Here is a 22296-nt window from a genome sequence, read left to right on the forward strand (position 1 = left end):
AGGGACCTCCAGGGTCCACATACATCCAATGTGGAATTTCTGTGGTTTCCAATCTTTTCCACCTTTTTGACTTTTCACCTTTATGTGTCACTTTGAAAATTATTTTTTCTCCCTGTACTGTCTCACTGATGTCTTAACCCAACCATCTTACACTTATTTCTCTATATCACTAGTTTCACCAAGAACTTAGAATAATAGAATCATAGAATCATTTAAGTTGGAAAAGTCCTTTAAGATGGCCAAGTCCAACTGTTCTCTTTTCTCAAGTGTTTTCTGCTGGTAAGCCTCTTCACACTCATGGGCGTGCCTGCAACAGTAATGAGTTTCAGTTATAGTTTCTCAGCAAAATGAAGAAACATGAATTCAAACTGCACTCCGCTTATTTTAATTGGAAATATTTTTGAGACATAGCAGTATCAATAACCAAAACATTCTTATTCAGGGTAGTTTTTCCTTCCTACATTTTCATCTATCCAACCATGTTCTTAAAGGACAAAAGCAGGCATTTTGATGAAATGCTGCTTTGATTTAGGAATACCCAAATCCCTAATTTTCTATGGAATACATGCTCATAAGACACTTGGAGGAATTTGAAAATCTCAGATGCCTGTTTTCTCTTGGTTTCAGAAATGTTGTAACTTCTGCTGTACCACTTACTTATGAATTACAGTTTTGCACTTAGAATAGCTTGCTTCTTTTTCTAGTCACAAATTTACTAACTTAATCTGTTTATGAAACATTATGTACTTTACCTTTTTTTTTTTTTTCTTTATTTTGGCAAGTGACCTGTTAAAGCATGGCAAACCACTCCATTATGATGATCCATCATTTTAGAATCCAAACTCCCAGTGGCAGGTTTTCTAAATCACAAAAGACTGAATGGGAGATGATGGCCATTATGTTTATCACTGTTTTGACTCATCGGCTGACATTTCATAAATATGCACAGTAGTTTTTGTGGGAATCTTAGAAAGAATTTCCAAGAGCTAACATATTTGCTATGCTTATCTTGTGTGACGTATTTTAAGATAAAAGACATTTTTTAATCAATACCTTTCCATATGGTAAGTAGCATTATTTATTTATTTGTTTGTTTGTTTGTTTGTTTGTTTAAAAAAATTTCTTCATATTTATATTGTGTATAGAAGTCAATTTTCTCCAATACCTCAAACATGGGTTTGTTGGAGAAGCTCAGCTGGGGAGAAAAAGGGGAGTTTATGGAAAGTTTTAATCTGTGAAAAGAGATGGCTGGCAAGTTTTTAATACTCTTTAAGTATTTATCTTTAAGTTTTTAATAGTCTTTAATCTTATTATTTCTCTTTATCTGTTCATGGTTTGTGATGTGGATTTTTAACATATTACTTTTACCTGCTAGTTAATATAGTTTTTAACATACAAATCCCTTAAACAAACTGTTCAACTGAGATTCATGGAATTTGACTTGAAAGCAGAGAGCCTCAGAAAGATATGAGTAAATTTGAAAGCTACTTGCTGAAAATATATGAGCAGCGTATAGTGACAGACAAAAATGTACAGTTAAGAGAGCTAGGGGAAAAAAACAAACCCAACCAAACAACCAGAGGCTTTCTGATGCCTTTCATAAATAGGATACTTAAAAGCAATATCTTGAAAAAATGGGATACTTTTCCAGTACAGCACATCATGAACCCAAGGAGCTTGTGACCAAGAGATTTCGAGGTCAGGAACAACATGATTGAAAACAATAATCTGTATAAATGCTGATAAAGTGTACGAGAGTAGCCCAGAATCTTTGAAAATTTATAGGTTGCAAGTCTAAGCGAGCACGTGCTGTGCGACATGTTATTTTCCCTGCCATTTTGTACCAAGTGATGGTGGTTCTTGATGGTCCTCAGTGGTGGCAGAAGTGATGGCACTGATTCCTGTGAGCCATGGACCAGGAATTAGTGTTTTTATTTGGCTATATGCATAGCCATTAAAAAAAAGGCATTTATCTGTTGAAAGGTCTGAGAGGTGCAGATGCATGTTGGCCCATCCTGACTGCCACTTGTAGAGTCAAAAGCTTGATTTCAGTTGTCTGCTGAAATAAAGGCATCCTGGTTTCTGCAGGTATGCAAAAGGTTGATGTAGTTCAGACTTCGAGCCTTTGGCTTCTGTTTAGAGGATGAAAATACCCGCTTCCAGGTGAATGTCTGTGTCTTTGCTGTGCCTCTGGTCTGAGACTCTTTCTGCCACCAATGGACTCCACAGAAAGGCACCTTTTAACCCTCTGGTCACCAAACCCCTCACAGAGTTTGTGAGGTTGAATGAGATAAAAATTTACAACTCCCATGCCTGAGGACATAACCTATATGCTAACAGTATGAGATTTCAATATTAGTGCAGCACATTATATGAATCTATAAGTATTACCATACACACAATAATTAAAAAAAAAGGAATTCCATTTGAAGTGGGAGCAATAACATTTTTTCCCCCTAGATCTCTGTCCCATGAGTGAATTTTTATGCGCATTCTTCAGTTTTTAGTAAAAGCAGTCACACTGCATTCTTTCCTTTACAGGCAGCAATCAATAGGGCCTCTCTCTTCTCCCTGGCTGCCTATTTAAATTTATAGGAGCCTCGTCTGGCTCTGTCATATTCGATTGAAATTGGCCAAGGAATTCATAAATTACTGAGGGAATGACAAGTGGACAGAGAGAGAGATGCATATGTTCACACAAACATCCACATGAATAAAGGATCATGCATTTCCTTGCAAGACTTGTCTAAGAAAATCCTGCTCTGATGTAGGACTTTTAACTAGTTTCCTCAACTGTGTATCACTTTCCTCTGAGCACTCAGGAATTGCTAACCTGGGAGAGTAAAAGATGTGTTGCAAAGATGGGCTGTTTAATTTACCTGGTTATGGCAAACTGAGCACTCCAGCAATTCATCATCTCAGCTGTCAATGGCTCTTGTTGAAATATCTGGTAAAGGGAGCAAGATATTAAACTCTGCAGTAATTTTCATTAGATTTAGAGTAAATGTCTGCAGCCTGCCTAGATATTTAAGAAACTGTACAGCCACATTAGAACAGTTCTATTCCCATTGTTAATCTCATGTACAAAATTCAGAAACAAATGTAATTACTGCCATACAGTGTGCCAAATTTCAAAGCCATTTTGTACTTTGGACACGTAAATGAAAATGATCTAACGGATGTGAAGAAAGATGTCACTGCTCATCAGCTGAAGCCATTACTAACTGCATGGTTGTTCTTAACCCACCCCAGTTGTGGACCAAATCACAGTAGTGTGACACACACTGGAACCTGTAGCTGGACTAAACACAGCATGCTGCTCTGCCTCAAGCCTTAAGCTGCTGCAGCTGAATCCTTCTGCTCATGTGCTCATAACTCAAGCTAAGTCAGAGGATTGTAGAGTGCTTAGAAATGTCAGCCTTTGAGTAGAAAAATGTTTTCAATCCTTGCAGCACAACTGGTGCTCTGCTATGATATTTGCTTTACTCTCCACAATTAATCATTGAACAGGTTTATTATTTACTCATGACCCTTCGTCTTGCATCCAATATGTAAAAGTTGCAGCTTTAGAATAGAGAGGGGGACTGTAGTGTGTTGAATTACATATTATAGAGGCTACTGAGATTCCAGCCCCTTTTCTGCCATGTCTCATGTGGATTTTTGCCTCAGCACCTAGATACTCGCTGAGTGCACTCTCAGCAAGTTTGCCAACAGCACTAAGCTGAGTGGTGTGGCTGACATGCTGGAAGGACAGGATGCCATCCAGAGTGACGTTGACAGGCTTGAGACGTGGGCCCATGTGAACCTCATGAAGTTCAACAAAGCCAAGTGCAAGGTCCTGCACATGGGTCAGGGCAATCCCAAAGTACAAACACAGATTGGGCAGAGAGTGGGTTGAGAGCAGCCCTGATGAGAAGAACTTGGGGATGTTGGTTGATGAGAAGCTCAACGTGACCCAGCAATGTGCTCTTGTAGCCCAGAAAGCCAACCATATCTTGAGCTGCATCGAAAGAAGAGTGACCAGCAGGCCGAGGGAAGTGATTTTCTTGTCTACTCTGCTCTCTTGGGACCCCACCTGGAGTACGGCGTTCAGCTCTGGGACGCCCAACATAAGGACATGGACCTTTTGGAGTGAGTCCTGAGGAGGCTGCAAAGATGGTCAGAGGGATGGAACACCTCTCCTATGAAGACAGGCTGAGAGTTGCGGTTGTTCAGCCTGGAGAAGAAAAGTCTTTGGTGAGACCTTATAACAGCCTACCAGTACCTAAAAGGGATCTACACGAAAGTGGGAGAGGGACCTTTTACAAGAGCATGTAGTGACAGGACAAGGAGTAATGGCTTTAAACTGAAATAGGGTAGATTTAGATTAGGTAAAATAAAAAATTCTTCACCATGAGGGTGGTGAGACACTGGAACAGGTTGCCCAGAGAAGTTGCGAATGTCCCATCCCTGGAAGTGTTCAGGGTCAGGCTGGATGGGGCTTTGAGCAACCTGGTCTAGTGGAAGATGACCCTGCCCATGGCAGATGGTTGGAGTAGATGATCTTTAAGGTCCTTTCCAACCCAAGCCATTCTTTGATTCTATGATACGGATTCTCTCAGTCGAACTTATGTTTTTGGGCTGTACTTTTTTTTGAAGCTAGATGTGCGCTTGTGTGAGCAAAATGTTATTTTCGGATATTTCAAAAACACCTCATGGGTCATGCCACAAGGTCACCTGTTCACTTCAGAGCCTGAAGGAAGCAACTGCTCCTTCAGGATTAAGTTTCCAGTTAATTATCCAAACCAGAATGCCGTAACAATACCCCTTTAACGTGCATTCCTCAGTTACTTTCAATACCGCCCGACTAACAAAATAAATACGGAGCTGCGTTTGTGTATTGCCCCACACAGGGAGCCCCCAGCTGCGGGGTAAAACCACACTTTGTTTCCTTCGCCAGCCCAGCACCCGATTCCGAAGAAATGACAGTAGCAATGGGGCCCTACAGCTGCCCGGCCCCTGTGGAGAGAACGGCGGGAGAAACCCGGGCAGAGGACGAGGGGAGATCCCGCCGTCCTCGCTCCTCCCCGGCCCCCAGCAGCCGGCACGTCTCCCGGGCGGCAGAGGCACCACCGCGCAGGCGGCGCATCGAGAGCTGCGCCGCTGGGCCCGGCGCGCCGGGAAGGAGCGCGGCCCGGAGCCCGCGGAGGAGATCGGGGCGCAGACCCCGCGCCGCCACAACCGCCCCGGCCCAAGAGGCAGCCCCCGCCGGCCTGCCGTCCTCCGCCCGGGGGCCCTCCGCCCCCTCTCCCCCGGCTACCCGCGGCCGGGCGGTGGTAGCCCCGTCCCCGCCGGGCCCGGCCCTCCCCGGGGCGGTGCGGTCCCGCCCCGGCGCGGCGGCTGCTCCGCCTCCCCGGCCGCGGCGGCTGTCACGGGGCGAGCGGGCCGCGCCGGGCTCCTGCGGGGCGGGGGCGGCGCTGCGCGGGGCCCCGCGGCTTCCCCCTCGGCCTGGCGGCGGCCGCCCGGCGGCATCCGGGCTCCGCCACCATGTTCAGGCGGATTCTGCAGCGGGTAAGGCAGCGAGACCTGCCCCGGCGGCGGCGAGGGCGGCGTGCGGTGCCGTGCCTTGCCGTGGCATGGCGGGAGCTGCCGCTTCCTGCTGCCGGCCGGGCTCGGGGCCGGGCTGCCCGCGGTGGGGCCGGAGCCGCCGGCTCGGCCCGGCCCGTCTTGCGGCGCAGGGGAGGGGTGAGGCCCGTGGCGGCCGCGGAGGCCGTGAGCTTGTTCGCCGGCACAGGATACGGCCCGAGCCCCGGCGGGACGGGACGGGCCCGCGATCCCGCGTCCCGGCTGGGGGCGGTGGCTTTCCCCGGGCTGGGCGGGGGTGCGGGCGGCGGGCGGGCCCCCGCGGCCTGGCCAGGGGCCTGTCAGTGGGGCGAGGGGCGGCCCTGCCCCGGCGTGGCTCCTTCCCGCAGCGCGGCGGCGTCTCCGCCCGCCGCCCTCGCCCCTGGCGCGGCTGCGGGCCGCCCGCGCTTCGGGCGGGCTGAAGGGAAGCCCAGGCTGGGGAGAGCGGGGAGCTGGGGCCGTTTCCCGGGAGGCCAGCTGGCAAACAGGCTCCTAACGCCACAAGCTGGCCCGGCGGCCAGCAGCCAGCTGTCTGCCTTATTTTAGGAACCGGCTTTTCCGGCAGCTCTGGCTGCTCTGAGAAGCCAAGTTGTGACACTCGTTTGTGAAACCCTTCTGGCTTTCCAAAATCCTCCGCGGCGGTGCTGGCTGCCTTGCAGTTCGCCTGTGGCTCGGGTGGAAGCTGTCAGGGAGGTGCTGGCAAAGGGCAGGTGTCGGCGTGGCTCAGGGCTCGAGTCCTTCATCGCTGGTGCTTGGCTGGAGGATGCACCGAAAAGGGTTGAGTCACGGTGGCGGTGGGAGGGCAGCGCTCCGGATCCCACACCGCAAGACAGCGGGTCGACGTCGTGCTGAAGGCACTCGTGGATAGAGCAGAAACCAGCTGCCCTTGGTGTTTTATCTGGTGTTTCTTCCGATGCGTGCTGTGAGCCGTAACACCTCTGTGAAAGGGTGTTTTATTGGAAACGCTGGCGTGCTTTTCTTAGCTGCCATGCGAGGAGGTGTTGCTACAAGAATGAGAGTTAACAGAGGGGAAGAAAGTACATCGGTATGTGTACCACCAACTTTTTCAGTGCGAAGCACGTCTCACATTGTTTTTCGGTCATATACCTTGAGCAGGTGAAGATCACTCTTGGTCTGTTTGGAGCTTCGTGTTTACAGGGAAGGACTTCCTTCCTGAAGTTTGATGGGAAGCCCTGCTAACAAGTAGGGAAACTGAATCTGGCTCTAATTAAATATTGGCAGCATGTAACTGGGTGTTTGTTGATTCTGAGAAATAACAGACCATCAAGAAAAGCTTCTGTGATGAAGAAAAAAGCTTGATACAGTGCCAAAGGAAAATTGCCCCCACGTATGAGTTCAGCTGAACACTTCCTATAAAAATCTGAAGTCAGTGCAAAAGTTTTTGTGTGTTAGAAACAGCCATCTCCTCTGAAGAGTTTAAACAACTGTTCCCTAGTGGCTCTCAGAAATTACAGGATTACAGCAGAGCTAATTGCAAACAAAGTTGAAAGAGTCTTCTTCCTGCCCCAAAAGTAGAGAAATGCCAAGATTTTTAAAGGTGTAAATCTTGTAATTGGTGCAAATAACTATGCTTTTGAAAATCCACCTCTTACTAAAAGGGCTTTAGGCCTTTTATAAAAGTAGTGATTGCTTGCACAACCTCATACGTACCTTTTTGACTTACAACCTCTGGTTGGAAAAGTAAGAAAAAGACTCCTGATGTACTTTGGTGTTAAAAGTGAGCCTTAACTTGCTGTCAAACTTTGTTCATAAAGAGCATAAGTAAATCTTTCATGTTTCAGGCAGTAATTTGAAGGCCAAGGGATCTTCTCTTGACCCTGTTCTTGTGCATCAGTAATGTAGGTGGCAAAAACACTCCACCTTCCAGTCACTGAAATGTAATTTCTTGTCTATCTATTGGGTTTATGATTTGATTAGAGATGATGCCATCCTTTCTATCCGGATGGCTGGTCGTTACTGGTGATATAACTTGTGTTATGAAAGTATGCTTAACAAAAAAGGAATTCTTTGTTACTTTTTTGAATTTTTTTTTTTGGTGACTCAGCTGGCCATCAAACTGCAAAGGAGGAAGACAAAAGCTACAAAGATGCTGTTTATAGTTTTAGTCACTTACTAGAAATTCTGATTACTGAAATTTTAAAACATCAAATCTTTTTTTTTTTATACTCCCTCTGTTCCGTGATCACCTTTTTATTTCATCCGCGATTGTAATTTCTGTTTTTAAAAGCATTTTTATGGTAACTTTGAATGGCATATTTTCAAAATAGAAAGTATTGTATACTATTAGTAATGAGTATATAATGAACATCCAGTATACACTGAACATCGCTCATCTGGTTTTTGAAGTTGGTATCTCCATGCTGTCTTCAACTAGGTCCTCGTTTTAGGTATTTCCATGCAAGGTGTTTCTAAATTTTGTGTATGTTTTCAATATGACTTTTCAGGGATCTGTCTGTTCTCTACCTTTGCACCGTGAAACCCCCTTTCATTCATTCTTGTCACTTTTTAGTTTCATGCATTGTGTCATGCCGATCGCCATGCTGATCTAGAAAAAGGTCATCTTTCCCAAAAGACGTCTGTGTGGAACATCTGAGACACAACTTTCCTGGCCAGATATTTTGATTTTTGTCAGCTCTTCTGTACATGTGTTTTTTGGAGACCTGTATTTTCTTTACTGCATTCCACTCTGAAGGTCCTTTGTGGCCATTGTGTCACTTCTCAGTTGTTTCTCTACTAGTGGGACAGTGGCTGTTGCCTCTGGTCTGTTAAAGCAGAACTCGCTTCTTACTTTTACAAGATACCAAAACTTGAAGAAAGAAGAAAAAAAAACACTTATTGTACGGAGGAGGTGTTTATTTTCAACTGGTGGAAAACTGATTACATTGACCTTCTTCTGAGCCTTCTTCCCATCACTCGTACTTCGTAGTGAAGGACTCCTCTGTCTGACTAGTGTGACTACTGTTTACATTGGTTTTTGCCTTTTTCTTTGTGTTTAACTGGTTATCTGTTAGCGGTTGTGATGTATTCGGGTGGTAAGATCTTATTGCTCTGTTTCTAGCAATGCTTGAGTTCTTGGTGTTGAGGTCTCGGGGTCTAGGTGGAGAAAAGGGCTTTGCAGGCATTTCCGTAGCTTGGGTAGCAGAGTCACCTTTTCTCATGCTCCACCTTCAGGAGCAGAAATATTTACTTGCCTGGGATGCGTTGCATCTCGTGCTTTGCCTGTAATTTTCTTTTTCACGTGTATAATTGCAGGGTTAGCCAAATAGCGCATTTGCTCCGATGGGTGCTGCGCTGCACCTGTGCTTGCGCTGTCCCTGTGGGGCTAAAGGGAGCTCATGTGCCTCTGCCTGGGCACAGGGTCTGCTTGCGTGGAACCGAAGGCATGATGGAAAAGAAGGGCTTCGTGCCCTGAGGAGTCAGGAGTAATTTTACGGAGTCATAAAGTAGCTGTCACACTTCTTTAGAAGTAAACAGTATTACTGTTCTGTATGGCACTGTACTCTGTTACTACCACTGAGGGTTGTTTGATTACAAGGGCTCTGGCCGCCTTCTCATTCTTGCATCTTGTTGGTTGCTTCAGGACATTAGTATGTTTGGACAATAGTACCCTTCTGTAGTTTTTGAATCTGCTTGGAAAACTGTGTAAATCCATATTTGTTCAGACTTTCTCAGTGCTTAACATATTTTTTCAAAGGTTTAATTGATTCAGAATTTAAAACTGCTGAAAAGAGTAACATAACTGAATGGAGTGTAGCTATAGACAGATAAATGACTGTGCAAAAATGACACGGTAGTGATCCATATTTATACTCTGTCGTTTTAATGCGTTAGCTTGACTCATTCATTATATAATTTTCTATTCCTTTTCAGAAAACAAGCTGCAATCGTTGTCGTCCTTTTGTTTTTAATGGTGTTTCTTTTTATTAGCTTGCAGTTTTGAGAAAACATGGAGACGACATTATGGAGTTTAGCATATTACTTCTGCAACTCTAGTGCTAGTAGTAGAAACAAACGCTTCTTTGCAAAGTAAACAAATATAACACTGACAACTAGGAAAGAAATATGCTGGGTGAGAGACTAACTTTGCATCAGTCTTTCAACTCCAGATGTGCCTTTAAGGGTCACATATTTCGTGCAAAAATATGTATACAGACGTCTCTGAAAAATTACTGTTCCTATGGGATTCACAGGTCATTCTTTGGTTCCCTTTATACTCCAGCTGAAAACAATGAGCATCATTCTGAATCTTTCCATAGTTCACAAAGTCTGAGTTGTTCAAGGTGTTGTGGTTTTTTTTTGTTTTTTTTTTTTTTTCATGGAACATGATAATAATAGTGGTCTGGGACCCTATCTTATGTATGTGTGTGAACCTATTTCATTAGGCATTGATCAATTAAAAAAAAATTACAAATTCCCCATTCTTTATTTGGCTGGATGTTTAAATTATATTACAGCCTTGAAAGAGAAGTTAATTGCATTTATGGCCTCGGTTTCCATAACATCCTTCCAAATTTGTGTTTATTTTTTCTTGTTAACCTGTGTTACTTTGCAAATGGATGCTATGGGGTGTTTCTCCCCATCTTGAAAGTTACTTTACGACCTCTTTCCTTGCCACTCTTCTTCCCTTTGTATGCCACTCACCAGAAAATGCCACCTATTTGTACTAAGCTTTCGAAATCTAGCTTGGAATTATGCTTTCTCTTTCAAAGAGGGCACGTTGGTTTTTTGAAAAGTTAAAAGGATTTTACCAGGTACTGTTTAATAATTTCTGTTTTATATATTGCATATAATAAGGCGTGTCATGCAGCGTGTTTTAGTGTGATTATAGCGTGTCTGAAGTGTTTCATGAAGCAAATACTTTAATCAACAATGTAGTAATAACACGATACTTTTAATATAAGAGCTTTCATCCTGGAGGTTGTAATAATCTCCAATTTGTAGTGCTGGAACTAGCAGAACTTAATATGCAAATCTAACTGTGAAATGCAGCCAACTTTGGGGTGAAATGTGATGAGCGATTAACAATGCACAGTAGCGTTGTATAAGAAGTTACGATACCAAGTGAAGAAAATATTGTGTTAATTGTCACGGAAAGCTCTTGGTTTGTGACGAAATGATTCATCAGGTATGCTGAAAGCATACGCTCAGGTGTGGTAGAACTGGAAGTATATGCTGCCTGTCTAAAGAGATGGTGGGACCATCTCTTACTGCCATTGCTCAGGCCATCATGTTTTGTTCAGGTTCTCCTGCTCTCATGTCTTTCTAAGGCTACATGAAAGCACATTCTTCAGTTTTTGGAGCCGAAGAGTGGAACAAAAGGCTTCCATTTCTAAGAAGACTCAGTAAAGAAGTGCATATCCCTTAATAATGACACTGTTTTCATTTCAAAACATCCTATTTCTACTTGTGGATGTAGATGTTGGGACAGATAGGGGTCCGAATTCTCAGGCTTTCTAGAACAGAACAGCTGCCATAGCTAACTGCCATACAAAAGCCTTTTTATCATGTTCAGATTTCTAAAAATTCCTTTCAGTAAGAAATTTATCATTGCTTCATGAAAGTTCAACTCCTTTATGGAGTGACCTCATCATGTTTCCTTATGTAGACATATGTGTGTATATATCTTCTTTGGGTTGTTTTCACACAAAAAGGATTCACAGGTGAGCCTGACCTCTGGATTCCGTGATTGTGATTTGTGGATTGCATGGAAAGGAACTTCTGAACTACATCAACCAAAGAAAACTGTTTATAACATTAGATGCAATATTCCAATTTATCTGTCTTACTGAGAAACTTGGCCACACCTTACCAATTGCTTTAGATATTCTTCCTCGGACTGTTGATGCACATGATCCACCTCTCCATTAGTGGAGTTACTAAGCTTGTGTTTTGGAGCTCTCCTCCTGGACGAGTGTTTCCACAGGGCAGTGGTCCAGAGGTCACAGAACAATTTGGGTGGAAAGGGAGCTCAGGAGCTCTCTAGTCCGAGCTCCTGCCGCGAGCGGGACCAGCTCAGGGGTGAGGAGCAGGCTGCTCCTTGGCCTCACGCTGGAGGAGCTTTTCTGTATGTCGAGTGAGAACCTCTCGTTTCAGTTTTTGTGTCTTGTCCTCCCACTGTGTGCTGCTGGGAGCAGCCTGGCATCCTTTTTTGATAACCTCCTCATAGGTGGTGGTGAGGCTGCTCCCAAAGCTGTCTCTGCTCCAGGCTGAGCCAGCCCTGCTCTCTCAGCCTCTCCTCACAGGGCAGGTGCTTCAGCCCCAGGTGTCTTGGTGGCCTTTTGCTGAACTCACTCGGGTTTATCAATGTTCTCCCAGGACTGGCAGAGCCAAAACTGGATGTAGTATCTCGATGCGGTCCAAGAGGTGCTGGCCAGTTGGGGGTGATTGCTTCCCTTGGTCGTTGGCTGGGCTCTTGCTAATGCATCCCAGGGTGCTGGTGGCCCACTCTGCTGCCAGGGCACGCGACTGGCTCCTGTTCGGCTTGCTGTCTGACACAAGACCCAGGTACTTTTCAGCAGAGCAGCCAGGGGTTTGCCTTCCTGCATCTTCCCAGGTGCAGGACTCCACATTTGTCCCTGTTAAATTGCACAAGGTTCATGTTGGCCTGTTCCTCCAGCCCATCTAGGTCCTTCTGAATGGCCACCCTGCCCTTGAGTGTGTCAGCTGGTCCTCCCAGTTTGATGTCATATGAAAACTTGATGAGTGTGCACCCGTGGTCCATGCTGGGATATACCTTGTTTACTGTCTGTATCAGTGACTTGGACAAGTGCTAGTGCCTTCACTTTGACGTGCTTTGCATGTTCATCATATTCTTTGCTTACACCCTTTTTTGCCTCTTCTATTATTAACTCAGAGAGTTTGCATCACTTTGCCTATTGCTTTTGTATGCTGTACTAGAAAAAAACCCATATAGTGTTTTCATGTTCTTTAGAAGCGTAAAAAAGCAAAACTTACACAGCTAAAATAAAAAAGACATGGGAGTAGGAAAACCAGCGTATGTTGGTCACTTAGCTGATGACCTCAGAGAAGGCTGGAATGAGGAGAGATTGTCTTCTACACTTAATTTAGCCAGCCCCGATAAATCGCTGTTTCACCCCTCCTCACTTCCCTTTGGCCAGACTTCAGAGCCTTTCTGAAATTGAACTCCGTCACTGGGAATTAAGTTCTTAATCAGTAAACTTGACCTTTTTGTTACATTTTTTTATTTAATTAGTAATAAAAGGCTGTAATCTTTATGAAGGTTGGAAATAGAACAGTCTTTATGAAGCAAAGCAGGAAAAATACTTAATTTTCAAGGTATGGGAAAGCCTATGTGCTGCAAATATCTTATAAAAACTTATATAGCTGATTTGTCTGAAAAAAAGGATATATTTGAGCATAAAAAATTTCTAAAACAATGAAAATTTTGGAGACACCAAGATCTAGAAAGTAAAACAATTTATATACTTCTGTCCCTCTCTCTGTAGATTTCAATCTATATATTTAAAATTCTGTATCTTTAATCTCCCTATATTAAATTAGAAAATATTACAAGTATTTTCAAATGAGGTAAAATATTACAGTAGCATCACTTTATCCCATTTGCAATTTTCATAATGGAATTGGATAATGAAGTTTTATTCTTTGTCGAAGTTAGGATTGCATATCAATATGAAGGTAACTTCTTCCCTGATATTTGCTTTGAGAATGTTAACTCTTGTGCCATCAGCCAAGCAGTGGCATTCTGGAGAACACTAAGAGAAGTTAAATCAAATCTAAATCAAAGTTAAAGAAGGGTTTTAAGTTGTGATCCGTCCATCCAGATTTTGAATCAAGTAGTATTTCAAATTTATTTGCATATTTTCTTTAAATCTGTACTTTCAAATCTGTACTGTTATTTTGATTTCTAACATATTCATAGGAGTTTATAGGTTGTCTTACTGATTAGCATGGTTTAACCTTACCACAGCCTTGACATTTGCGTTTTATTTTTTCCAAATCAAGGCAGTGTACCTGCTTGTGTGCTTATTCTGTCAACAGGGTTCTCACTCTGTAGTTTTCCATCTTTAAAATATTTAAAGGCTTGTTCAGATTGAAGACAGGTTATCAAGAAAGTAGTATAATACTAGTTCACTACTTCTGAAGCTGTTTAGATTGTAGTTTCTAGAGTTTTCCAATTTGATATAGAGACCTAACTTACCATCAGAGTGAGTGATGTAAGGGCAGAGTTTAGCCTAATGCTTTATTTTGTATTGAGCACTCATGAGGGGAAGTGGTTTAAAATCCTGGCCTTTGCTTCTGGTGTCTGCTTGTTCTTTGATGCATGATGAGTCTTGAGTAAAAGCTTTGTTGGAGTGTTGCACTGAAAATTATATAATTACTTGTCAGCTTGTTCACTTCATTACTCTTGTGGAAGGAAAGTGCTTCTGTATTCCAGCAAGTAGAAGAGAGGCTGTTGCATGTGATACGTGCCGTGCAGTCTGTAGACGCTCATTTTTCTCTCCCTCCTCGCTTTCAGACTCCAGGTAGAGGTGGGTCTCAGAGCTCGGATTCAGATTCATCTGCCACGCCAGGAAATGCCGTGGACGTCAACAACGAGGGCTCCTCTGAGGTACTGTAAACCCTATGTGGGACTGGAGTCTTAAACCTTGGGTGCTGTTTCTCCGATCTGTGAAGCTGTTGAGAGTAACTTTTGATGCCCTACCTAAAAAACAGCTGTACTAAATAAATGCTCAGAAGTATCATCTTCTAAGAATTGGTTGTTATTTAAATAAAAAAGGAAGGCAAGGCCATATTTATATGTAACTCTTAATTAGGCTTATCTATCTAAATGGTCACAAGCAATCCTTCTGGTAATCCTAGAGAGGAATTATTAAAATTAAAAGCAATGAGACATAAGCTTAAGACTCCTCGTTACTAAATCTTCTATGAGAGTTCCGAAAATCAAGGCATAACGTTTTATCACACTTGTACTCCCTTTTCACCTTGCTTCTGCTAAGCTATAATGTGTACTAGAAACCACTTCTTCCTTGTGATGTATCAAACATGTCTGGTGTTGGTGCATAAACCTCCCACTTGTAAATCCTATCGGTTTTTTATGTGCCGTATGCCATACTTAACCAGCAGAATAAGTTGTTATTCTTGCTTCGGTCCCATATTACAATGTCTTTCAATTTACAGTGTTGTCAAATATTAACTCTGAAAAATGCAAACTGACTTCACTGGCTGTTGAAGCTAGTTTGTGTTAATGTAGCCTGATTACCTAGCTTGAAAATGTTTCAAGCTTAGCATACAAATGCAGTTCAAGGTTAATTACTCCTATTACAGAATTAAAGGGAGCAAAGTGCCCTTTCTTACACTGAATAAAGTATGATGATTCAAATACTCCTATGTCTGCTATGGTAAGAGAAATTTTCACTGTGCTGTTTAAAATCCTAATTGTCTTCCATCTGTGCATCTGTTTATTTCTTATTTTTCGAAGCCTTATTTCAGCCAGGATAATTAGACTTTCCTTAATATTTTGCTGCATGTGATACATGTCATGCATTTGTGAGTCCAAATCTGGTTTGCATGCATATTTACACCATCCCTGAAACAAATAAATGTTCTTAATTGCAGACAAAAATCTCATTACTTTTGTAGTAATTAAGGCATAAAAATAATGCCATGAGAGAGTTGCTTCCTTCCAAAGTTTGGCTAAAATTGCACAACTCTGTTAACATGAGTGCAATATCACAGACTGTACAGCTGGTGGGTGTCAGAAGGTACCTCAATACTATTGTAGTAGTAATTTCTTGACACAGGATGAGCTTTCAAAGTGGTGTTGTGCCTGCACTATTGCACCGTTGGCTTTTCTTGCTACTGAGTCTAAACTGGGTCAGCCCAAAGGTCACTTTTGGTTAATATGGTATAACATGAAAAAGTGTATTTTACTGGTCAATATTCCACCATCTGTTGCATTAGTTACAAGTGGGGTGTTCTCCTTAGCATATAACTTCAAAATCTGTTTGACACTGTGCTCCAAAGCTGGTGATGGGTTCTCACTCTCTGGAGATTCATGCATTAAAGCCTTTCTGTTGGTCTTTCTGTGCAGCTGGCCTAAGGTTGTGTCTCTCTGAGAACTTCTGTTCAGGAGTGCCGTAGCCAGACTTTGCAGAATGTTTGCTCTCCATTTGTTATGTTCCCACCTGGTTCTCCAGTATTACGTAAAGTCAGAAATCCAGTTGACCTGTTTCACTCCAGTTTCTTGGCTAGATCTTCTAATTTGTATTGCTGCAAGATTCAAATGGAGAATAATTATTAAATCTGTGCAGATTCTCATGTTTCCTACCTCCTCAATCCTGATTGAAGTCAATCGTGATTTTTGAGAATTGCATGAAACAAAAGGAGTGGGGACATCTGAATTCAAACTGTTCCTTGTTCAAGGAGAGCTGAAAATCTGTTTTAGTCCCCTCTATGGTCATGTCAGTGCTTCAGATCACACGTGGACGTGTAATCAAGTCTATATACATCTTTTATTCACTGTGCAATCTGCCCAAGGAGGAAACGTTTGAGTCTGCCCTACCTTTGTAGCTGAGATTCCAGTGCAACCTCTGCAGTACAGGTTTGCTGAATATTCCATGCTTGCAGTGAGTCCACCAGACACTTTCATTAGTGCAACATGGCTGCGTTAGCTAGACAGGTATGCCTCAGACATCATTTTTGGACGGGGCCTTAACCTTTCCACGCGTGCATGGAGGGCTGTGCTCAGCCTGTCCTTCCCGCTGCTGTTGTGCTCTGCCCTGGGGCTCAGGCATCCTCCAGGCCCCATTGTGGGCAGACGCCTGAGCATTTCATTCTCCTCCTTGCTTTTTCTGGGTGTTCAAGCATGTAGCATGTGTCTGGAAGATGTAAAGCTGTTCTTCAGAAATCAGTTTAACTTTTGGCTTTGGTATCTCTCTGGTGAACATGACTGAGGTCTTTTAATTGTACTGAGGAAGGTGCATGTTTTCTCCTGAGCGAGCATGCCTGCCCGGCAAGCGGCTGTGCTGGCACCTGGGCTTCTCCTGCTGCTGCCAACTTGCTTATTGATTTACAGGGGTATTTCTGCCATCTCACTGCACCACCCTTGTCTCTCTCGGTGAAACATCTGAATACCCTTATGGGAAACTGTGTGATGGGTCTGATGTGATGCCTCATAATGTTCCATTCATAATTTGTTATGTAGCTTATTGCTCTGTCACATTAAGGGAATACCATGGGTGTCTGGAAAACAGTAGTATGAAGCGTGGTGCTAGCTTTTAAAGTATGCTTCATGTCCTTAATAACTGTTCCCTTCTTGCCTTCTCCATGGTATTGATATGTGGTTTGCAAAAACTATCTTCCTAAAAGGAAAACAGACTTTGCTCTTGGTAATTGTAGAGAACTTTCAATGTAAGGCTTTGAACAGTGTTTGATTCCAGATCTGCTTTTATGATGTTATTACTTTCTTAAAAACAAATATACATTTCACAGGGCTTCATCTGTCCACTATGTATGAAAGTGTGTGTAACTCCCACTGATCTGTCTGAACATTACCAGCATGAGCACACTGGGACAGAAGGAAGACAGGAGCTTCGTGACCTCCCAGCTGTTACTGTGGGTCTTGTTTATTTTGTTTCAATAGCCTTGGTAATGGGCTGCTTTAAATGAACATATATCTTTTCTCGTGGCTTGGGTGTCAACTTTTTAAATTGTTTCTTTTGATTCCTTGCTGCAACATAATTTGATCTCTTATGCATGATTCCAAAGTATACATTCAGCAGAAGAATTAATCTGTGTCTAACCTTGTGGTTTGCAGTTGTCTCTCACATAGAACATTTGTGGTATTGTGAAACTTGCTGTCATGGATATATTCTTTTTGAACAGCTTTTTCTTGATTTTCTTGTAAATAGGACTATTATATTTTTTGATTTACTTCAGACTCAATGTAGTGATAAATACAGTATCGCATCTTGTACATCCTTTGTGAAATGTTTCGAGCTCTCATTAGCTAACTATGTTTAAAGGAGATTCTAGTGGGAGATAGGTACATTGGGTAAAAGATGGAACAGAGAACAGGAATACAAAAAATTTAGAAGCTTCTCCTCTTGAACATGTTTGAGCCTCACATATTGCAGCGACATTATAAAACTAACTATAAAAGCAATTTTTTAATATAGAGTTTTGTGGAATCTTCTTACGCCCTCTAGAAAATGCAAAGGCTGTTTCAGTTAATAGCCACTATAAATAGTAGTGCATTTCTAAATTCTTCCAATTGTGGAATGTAAAACTGCACAATTAATCTAAGTGTGCAGTTTTACACTCTTCAGTTGGAAGGATTTAGATTCTGTAAGGTAACAACTTCCATCTGCACAAGGCTACCTGAATTTTTTCTGCTGTGATCTGTGAGAGAGTAGATTTGACTTCTGCATTAAATGAGTTTGTATGGAGGTGAGATTTTGTGTTCTTTCTGCTGATGTTACTTTTGTTGAGTTATGGAATCAAAGTGTTTATTCTAGGCTGTGTGAGCGATGTGATTTTATTGTGTTTGTTGCTGTATGCGTTTGTTAAGTAGTGTTTTTTTCCTTCCCTACATTCAATGTGTATTTACACTTTATTTTTGAAGAGAAAACTTTAAATTGTGGGATGTTATTCCCAAAGAAGATGAAAGCCATCAATACGCTGATTATCCTAGAGTTACTTAAGATCCATTTTCAAGGGTGAAGTGTCATCTGTTAAAGTGAGCAGGATCTGTGGTAAAACTGGCCCAGGCTGCTCTCCTAGGGTGCTGGGGGAACCTCCTCAGAGCCAGGACAACTGGAAACCAGCTTTTGATTGACTCCTCACTGCCTCGTGTTGAAGCAGGGACCATCTGTAGTGCTCTGGTTGTGGTCAGGTCAGCTTTTTATTTTCTTTATTATCTGGTCACAGTGCAAGTGCCTTAATTGAATAAGCCGTGACCGACCAGTGACAGATTGTGGCATTCCTGATGCAATGGTATCAGTAGATTGTGGGATGTGAACCATCAGAGGTGATTTGGTTACCTGAAAAACTTAATCTTTTATTTAAGCTGGGTTGTATTTAACATAGTTTCATGGAGGTGACTGCAGGTTCTTGCCCAATTTGAGTTTTTGGTTTTCCACCATCAGGTACTTGTCGGTACTTTTTACTTGTCAATAGCTGATTGCAACTTTTGAACTTGATAAAACTTGTGTATTGAGTGTAGCACATGAAATGCAAATTCATTTTTTTCTAGCTGTTGCTGCTTCCTGTTGCTAAAGCTGTGTTTCTTGGTACAGTGATTCAGTAAAATATCTGGAAGAGATGAGAAACAAAGAATGCTAATATATAGATTTTTTTTTTTTCCCCAGTATTATCTTTTATTATATCAGTATGCATAGAAGCATTGAAAAAGTGGGGAAATCTTCAATATCATCAATATAAAGTTTAAAGTACTTGACTACTGAAAAGCCGATGGTTTGCATTTGTTGATGGAAAATGATAGTTTGCATTTTCAGCAAGCACATTGTGATCCTGCAGCACCAACACAACCAGGTTGGCACCTTTTGTTCCATCTTTGCCGTTCCAGAGTCAGCATTGTGAGAAGAGTGTCATCTGTTATCAGTGACATCTGATGTGCCAGACATGAAACGTTGCTGAGTTTGGCTTACTTAGACTGGTGTTTGGTACTTAAACTGGTGTCTGGCTTTCTGTTGCTTGTGGATACTGCTGTGAAAAGTTCAAATATGTTTTTTTGGGAACAATGCTGAAGAAGCTCCCGAGTTCAGTTTTTTTGCCAACGCATTCTACTCAAACGCAGAGACAGGGCATGTTGCAAGGGCAGTGTTTGGTCACACTTTGTGAGACCTGAAAAATTGTCACTTGGTTGACAAAAGCTTTTAGTTTTGCCTATAGCTTCCTTCACTAACCTCTCTTCTGCTAATACACCCTCCCTACTGATGAAAACTTCAGTAAGTTGGGTCATTTGCCCCTCCATTCTCCTTGCAGCGAGAGTTGGCCTTGTTCTTCAGTCACCGCATCCAGTCCTGCAGTTCCCAAAGGTGTCTGGTGTCCTGTTGTAGGAAAGGATCCTCACCGCTCACCTACAGCCTTGTTTGTGGTCTTCCTTTTAAACACCTCTCTGTGCAGCCTTCATTTTTCGAACTAGGGATTGCACCATATGCTAACTGGTAAAAATGACAGTGAATTACTTTCCCTTGCCCCCCAAGCACTGACGAAGCCTTACTTTAAAAGGCAAAAGCTTATTCAGCTGCAGGAGCAACCACCAAAACCTTGGCAAGTGTCCGTCTGTATATAGCCAACTCAACCAAACAAGTGGCATATGGAAGTCACACACATCGCGTTGTTCCCAAATGGGGACATTGTTCCCCAACTTTGATGTATGAAGTGGTGTCACTAACAAAAGCTGTGTGACTTCTTCACTTTTATTTTCTTTTTCCTAAAGGAATGATACATTGCCAAACTGTGTCCAGCATTTCCTGGCTGTCTCTGTTGGACGCTCAGAACATCTAGACAGTGAGTCAGAGAGGCTCATTTTCAGACTTCCCTTCCCGATTACTCCTGAGGCATCAAAAAAAAATGACTGTATAGTACTCCTGCGATGTTTAGAATATAGTGGCTGTTAAAATCTATTGTCTTATTTACAACTAGGCTAAATCTAAGGCAATTTTTAAACAGTTCTTTTGGGTAGTCTTCGTAACTTTCCAGATGTTTAGTAAATATGTATTTCTTAGCTAATACAAGCAAGATATGACCCTGATATTTTCTGAACAGACTTTTCATAGCAGGATTGCCTAAAGTGTAAATCGGCATAGTAGTTGGGCAAAAATGTGGGTTTTTTTGTCTTTTTTTTAAAAATACCTAATTCTTTATGTGTATGCACGTGTATTGGGTTTTTTCCTACTTGTTTCTTATTGTAGATGCAATTGATTGCATCTTCTGTTCTTATGGATGCCCTTGGAATTTTGCAGACTGGTTTTACACAGAACATCACGTTAATGCTTCAATGCTAATATTTTGTTCTCTTTGGCTGCTCTTTCAGTTGCTTCTCAAATTAGGTTGCGGTGGATGTTTTCATCTCAGCAGTACTTGCCTGCTTTGCACAGGAAGATAAATCATTGCTTGAGCTACATTAGTACGTTAATTTGCTTCAACATCCGAACAATACTAAGAAAATGAAGAATTAGAGATACTGGTTTGATTTGACTTGGCCACGTGATGCAACTTTTCTTAAAGAAATAGACAAACCACTGGAACAGAATTTTCAATTAATGACAAAATTGTAGTCTTGTAGGTTGTAACAGAATTGTAGTCTTACTCATCAATAGCAATAAAACCAGAAGAGAACTGAACTAGAAACTATGTTGGTTCTATTCTCCTCAGGAAGAATCCAGCTTCATTTCTGGTAAGGCATTGAGTCTGCAGTCTGGTATAAAATAATCTGTAGCGAGACACCTTTTTCTTTTTGTCCAGAAAGATAAATAAATACTTGTAAAATTTAAATGGACCACAGGTCTTAATTATATAAAACATGACCTTTTAACCTACTTTTCTAATAATTAAAGAGAGATGTTATCTGAGGAAGCCACTGTTGTCTTACTGTTTATATAAACACAGCAGAAAGGGCTTTTTCTGGTGGAAGGCATGGGAAAAAATGTCAACTGTATTTTCCTATTAACAATATATAAAGGGAGTGGCCTGATTTATTTATTCTTTAACTTAAAATACCTCATTTTTTTTTGATCAGTATATAAGACTCCTGAAATAAATGATGAAATGTGGTCTTGCTCTTGCTGTCTAGTCGGACAGTCTAATCTGCCTCTCAGAACCTCCTGAGAATTTGGTTAATTGCTTCGATATATATCTGGGTAATAAAACCTAGAAACTCCTTGAAACATCTTTCGGCTCTGAAACATCAGTATGTTTTTGTCCTCTGACCCTAAGTATACACAGTTCCTAACCTGTCCTCTAAAATATTTCGGCCTTTAAATCATTGTGTATCTGGACAATATCTGATTTTAAGCTTAGACTTACACATCTTCATCAGCATTTAAGTAGTATCTCGTATCAGGGAAGGTTTACCTGGATTGGAAAAATGTGAGTGGTAAGTTTAGAATTTTTCCAAGTGTTCTTGACACACAAAAACTAAGATTATGTCTAGAAAAAGTGTTTGCCTCTGACCACGTGAACATGCCTTGCAGCTCTTGAACTTAGTTTCAGTTTTTAAACACGCTGGACTCTATTCACAGCACACAGCTTATCATACCATACAGTTGTGAAAGGGTTGTTGATGTAAGTCTGGATTCTGAGATGTGGGCAAACACAGATCCTGGCTGGAAGGTGTTGCAGCTCTGGGCTTTAATCACAGCTATTGCTTTTTGTTCATGCGGCTCACTGGAAACAGGCTGTAGGTTTGGGTGTTGGCCCAGTATTTCTGGAAGGTCAAAGATGAAGCCCAGAAACTCAAATTTATTTAAACTTAAAGCCTGGTTATGTGAATGTCAAGCACATTAAAGTGCATACTGGATTCGGCTAAGCTGTGTGGTAGTATAGTCACTCATCTTTTCCATATGGTAAAAGTATCAGTTATACTGGAATTCTTTGAGGTTTGGTGTGTGGTGTGTTGTTTTGTTTGTTTGTTTTTTTCTTCACCACAGTACTTAAATGTTTTCCAAG

At 42.1% G+C, this 22296-nt stretch overlaps 1 protein-coding gene across 7 annotated transcripts in view; it reads left to right on the forward strand.

Moving 5' to 3' along the window:
* EEA1 (early endosome antigen 1) overlaps positions 1 to 22296 on the forward strand; it is a 193618-nt gene that overhangs the window by 111465 nt on the left and 59857 nt on the right. For 3 of the 7 annotated variants that reach the window (XM_065626726.1, XM_065626717.1, XM_065626736.1), the window contains 2 exons: positions 14120 to 14212; positions 17095 to 17217. In XM_065626726.1, the coding sequence (XP_065482798.1) occupies positions 14120 to 14212; positions 17095 to 17217 (216 nt within the window). Of the gene's footprint in view, positions 1 to 5408; positions 5551 to 12102; positions 12366 to 14119; positions 14213 to 17094; positions 17218 to 22296 lie in introns of those variants that run through there. The other 4 variants (XM_065626709.1, XM_065626701.1, XM_065626755.1 and 1 more) reach the window with 4 other exon arrangements.

Source organism: Caloenas nicobarica, chromosome 1 (assembly GCF_036013445.1).
Source record: "Caloenas nicobarica isolate bCalNic1 chromosome 1, bCalNic1.hap1, whole genome shotgun sequence".
NCBI lineage: Eukaryota > Metazoa > Chordata > Aves > Columbiformes > Columbidae > Caloenas > Caloenas nicobarica.